The sequence below is a fragment of the Triticum dicoccoides genome, chromosome 5B, assembly GCF_002162155.2.
Source record: "Triticum dicoccoides isolate Atlit2015 ecotype Zavitan chromosome 5B, WEW_v2.0, whole genome shotgun sequence".
NCBI lineage: Eukaryota > Viridiplantae > Streptophyta > Magnoliopsida > Poales > Poaceae > Triticum > Triticum dicoccoides.
Window position 1 is genome coordinate 713,718,786 of NC_041389.1, and position 4,617 is coordinate 713,723,402.

At 42.7% G+C, this 4,617-nt stretch overlaps 1 protein-coding gene across 1 annotated transcript in view; it reads right to left on the reverse strand.

The window, feature by feature from the left end:
* LOC119312891 overlaps positions 1 to 1,049 on the reverse strand; it is a 4,635-nt gene extending 3,586 nt beyond the window's left edge. The window contains exon 1 of the mRNA XM_037588676.1: positions 852 to 1,049. Within this exon, the coding sequence (XP_037444573.1) occupies positions 852 to 889 (38 nt within the window). The 5' untranslated portion in view covers positions 890 to 1,049. The remainder of the gene's footprint in view (positions 1 to 851) is intronic.
* Between the last annotated feature and the right edge of the window lie 3,568 nt (positions 1,050 to 4,617).

Genomic DNA, 4,617 nt, shown 5'->3' on the forward strand with positions numbered 1-4,617 from the left:
TTATGAGTACATTGTGGTTGTTTATGACCTCTTATCTTTAAATAAAAATGTAATCACTTGTGTTAAGAGGTTTGGGGTTCAACGTGATCTCTCTGCATTGCACTATGCAAGGGACTCTATAGGTGTGGGAGCTTCTAACACCAGGTTCGATAAGGGCACGCAGTGATTCAAATTTAAAAGCCAGAAGAAATATGATCGGTGGTCCAATATATCCTTCGTCCCACAATATAAGACGTTATTAATCCAATATACATGGTGGATGTAATAACGCCTTATATTATGGGACGGAAGAAGTATCTTATAGGACGGCACTTAATGCAATAGGAAAACACTATTTACACAACATTTTATATCTCGAGTCTTGCCTATTTTCACTAATGAGTCGGGCGTGTCCTTCATGAATTAAACAAAATGCAAGAGTTTAACGTCATATCTTGTGAATATAGACAAAAACTAAAACCACAAGAATACATAGTTGTTTCGATGATTCACACAAATTCGCAGAAATTTACCTTTAGAGAGAGAGGGGGGGGGGTGGGGGCTTCAATAAGACTTTCTAAAACCAATCCTTCACTAAAAATATCATTAGATATTTTTTTCTCCAAATGTACACCGATGGAGGGGGAGTTTCCGCAGCCAGAATTTCAATGGAAAAGTGGGCAAGCCCAAGGATTACAGCACCAGTTACGGTAGGGGACAACTGTCCATATTACAGCAATTTGGGAGAGACTAGACTAGGCGGCAGATCACCAAGGGGAAAGGACAACACAGCAGACAACGTATCGGACGATGTGATCATCGACTACGCATACATACAAGAGATAAATTTGCACGAGTGCAGAAAAACTTACGAGTCCTCCTGCTGGTCAGTAGGGCCCTGATCCGCCATGGCCGGCTGCGTGGTCTGATCCTATCCAATCCGCGCGCGCCAAGGGGTGAGGTCGCAGTGCGTAGTGATCTGCTGGGCGAAAGATTGGTGCGGTCGTGTGTATTTATATATCAGCAATCGAGAGAGAGAGAGAGGGGCGGCCAACGCGTTTCCGATTGGTGCGGTCGACGGACTGACCTTCCTAATGTTCTGCGGATTTTAATTCGACTGCCGTTCCAAAACAAGCCATTGCCATTGCTAAGGAAACAAACGCACAAATCGGGTACCAGCTTCTAACTGTCACAAGTATAAACGTGTGTGTTAGGGCATCTTCGAGGCTGACCCGCAAATCTCCCGCATGCGTCTGGGCCGCGGAAGTCATCTATCGCGGTCTTGTATTGGTCTGTCAGGCTGTTCGGACAAGCTTTCTTCCGCAAATCAGAGACAAAGGCCGGGATCATCATCTCCTCCGGTGACGAGGAGGATCAGCTGCCGCCACAGCAATAGCAGTCCGCGTCGGCGATGGCGGGCCAGGTGTACGCCACCACTGATGCGGAGTACGAGGAGCAGATGGAGCTTATGTTCCATCGCCCCGTGCTCCACCTCAACGGCCTGGCTCCGCCACCGGGGACGATGCGTGAAGGAGGAGCAGCTCTCTCCGCTGCCCCGACGCGTCAAGGAGGAGCGGCTCTCTCTGCTCTGATACATCTCCAACGTATGTATAATTTTTTATTATTTCATGCTATTGTAGTATATAAGCAATTATATATTATTTCTAGGACTAACCTATTAACCCGTATCAAGTAACTTATTGTCTTCATAATCAATCATGAACTTACTGTAGCAACATGAACACTCAATAAATATTAGTAGGTTTTTTTCTCTCGATAAAGGGCGATTTTATTAATTCAAAATGTAGCATCAAGTGGATACAAAGCATTATGAGTAACACCCGGCCTCTGCATAACTAGGATGCACACAGCCAAATCTGAAAGTCCAACCAAAAAAACATCAAACAAAAACCGACAAAACGGCAATAGTAGAGTCCTATAGACCGACACTATGCCTATGTCGAAGGAGGTGGTGGGTCGATCCGAAGATTATGCTGCCACCCATGTCGGGAAAAAACCTCCATAGCCACCTGCTCCAATCGCGTACACACCGCCTTGAACAGCGGTTGGTACTCCGGTCGTTGTAGAATAGACCACGGACGTAGCGAGTGCGTACACCAGAAAATAACCTGCAAAGAAGAAGCATTTTTTCATTGAAAATCAAATCATTTCTACATAGCCAAAGCGACCAAATTAAGGCATACGCTCCCACCCTTATTAGCGTTTTGAAACTATTTGGAATACCGTCCAACCAATGACCAAGAATATTGGCAACACTTGAGGGTGGATGCAAATTTGACGTTGTTTGGATGACTGACCACGTAGAACGTGCAAACTTGCATTGAAAAAAGAGGTGTTTGATTGTCTCGTCATGAGTACAAAAACAACACTTCTTACTCCCTTGCCAGTTGCGTCGTGCGAGGTTGTCTTTAGTTAACACAACCCCCCTATGAAGATACCACATGAAAATTTTCACTTTTAGTGGAATCTTGGATTTCCAAATTTTCTTATTATTACTAACAGGTACCTCAGAATGTGTGAGCGCACGGTACATAGAGTCTACAGTGAAAGACCCAGATGTAGTAAGGTTCCAGCTACACATCACGGCCTTCTGTTAGGTTAATTGAATCCAACCTGGATAAAAGATTATGCCATGACACAAGTCGAGGGCCAATCAAATCCCGCCTAACCGAAATATTCGGTGGGGATGAATTGAGCACCTGCGCAAATAGTATTATTCTTATCGCGAGCAATGTTGTATAAGGCTGGATATTGTTCTTATCGCGAGCAATAAATATTAGTAGTGCACACAGAAATACATATCACATACACTTGCCATCTCACACACACATGATGATCACGTATTGTTGCTTCTGATCACAGACAGTCCTCTTCCTCAAACAAATGCCTCTTTATATATGAATTTGGCTGCACGTAGCAAAATGAATAGTCAATACATCTTAGTAGTGCACACAGAAATACATATCACATACTCTTGTCATCTCTCACACACATGATGATCACATATTGTTGCTTCTAATCATAGACAGTCCTCTCCCTCAAACAAATACATCTTTACCGGTTTGGGCTTCATATAATTAGGAGAACGTTATGGACCTCAAGGTGGATGTAGACATTTATGAGCTCAGTCTACCTTCCATCATTGGTAAGACAGAAGAAAAAATTGCTTAGCTGTGAATTTCATGGAGCATCTACCAAATAATTCAGAGTAAAACTTGAGAACGCAACATCATGTAATCAAATCGTACAGGGGACCAAGATGACAATCGTGGATCAGGAATATAGTAGTGAGGGGATCAAGATGACATTTGTGGCCTCACACGGCCGGTGATGGTGATATTTGAACCCCACTCATGGGGGCGTGCAATGCAACCACAACACTGCAGCCAGCGTGTTCAGCACGATCGGATCAGGTCGGAACATATGGAATCGAATCGAATTGAAGTGTGGGGATGGATTAGCAAACGTGCAAAAGAAATAATGTGGTCTTTCAAGGCGGATAAAGAAAGAGGTCTGTGTTGCGTCACTGCCATGTGCCGTTGCAGATTAGAGAGAGGGAGCAGGATCGAGAGACAGGAGAAGAACATGGTCAAGTGTCGCGTAGCACATGGTCTACACAGTACAATTTCGGCCAAAATATTCTCTTTTTAATTATTATTTTTGCAGACTCAAGTGTTTTTAAAAAATATTCATATCTTTCAAACCCCGACTCTAAATTTAGCATGCTATATATGAAAATCACTCAGAAAAATTTGTAGATTCTAAATATGATATTATCTTGCATATTAAATATTTTAGAACTAATTTTATGTTGCACCCTTAATTAGTACTTTCCTTTTTCTATTAAAGGCACGAACATCTCTTACTCCCGTTTTTTCGTACGTCCCTTATTACCAGATTTCCGTCCATCATTTGGTGCGTCCATTTGCATATAAAATAAAATAAGGAAATAAAAACACATCCGTCAATCGACTTCGATTTTTGTGGCTCATCGGTCGCATGGTTTGCACGTGGGCAATGGGCCCGGCACTCCGTCCCAGTGCGATTAAGTATTTTCCTGTAGGGGCCGGCCCAAGGTTATTGTCTGATAAAGAATTCCACCGCATAAAAAATTAATTTATTCATGTGGTCTTGAACCCGAGTTCTCCACCACCGTTTAGAAGGTGGCAACCAATGGAGCTGGGAAATGCTAGTGCGAGAACCTCGGGTTCACTATCCAATAAAATAGTCTCACCTTGGTTTTTTGCATCAAATTCCACAAGTTTTACGTACGTGTATGAGTTGTCTGGAAAATAAGCAAGCCGGTCCTCTAAAAAGAAAAACACCTCGAGAATAAGAAAACAAAGGTGGGCTTACATGTGCCTTATATTAATTTCATGTGAGGTTTTGGCGCTAAATTAAGTATGAATGATCGGTTTCAATGGACATATATAATAAAGCTAAACTGCGTGCATGCCTGGCAGGCCTTTATATCGGTATCACTCTTCACCAGTCCATTATTTTGGAGACCGATTGTGCTTTTGTTCTTTTTTCCTTGCAAATGAGAAACTTGACAGGTATCCTCTCGTTGATCTGAAGAAAGAAGCCTTAAGTATTTCTAGGATGATCAAGAATTTT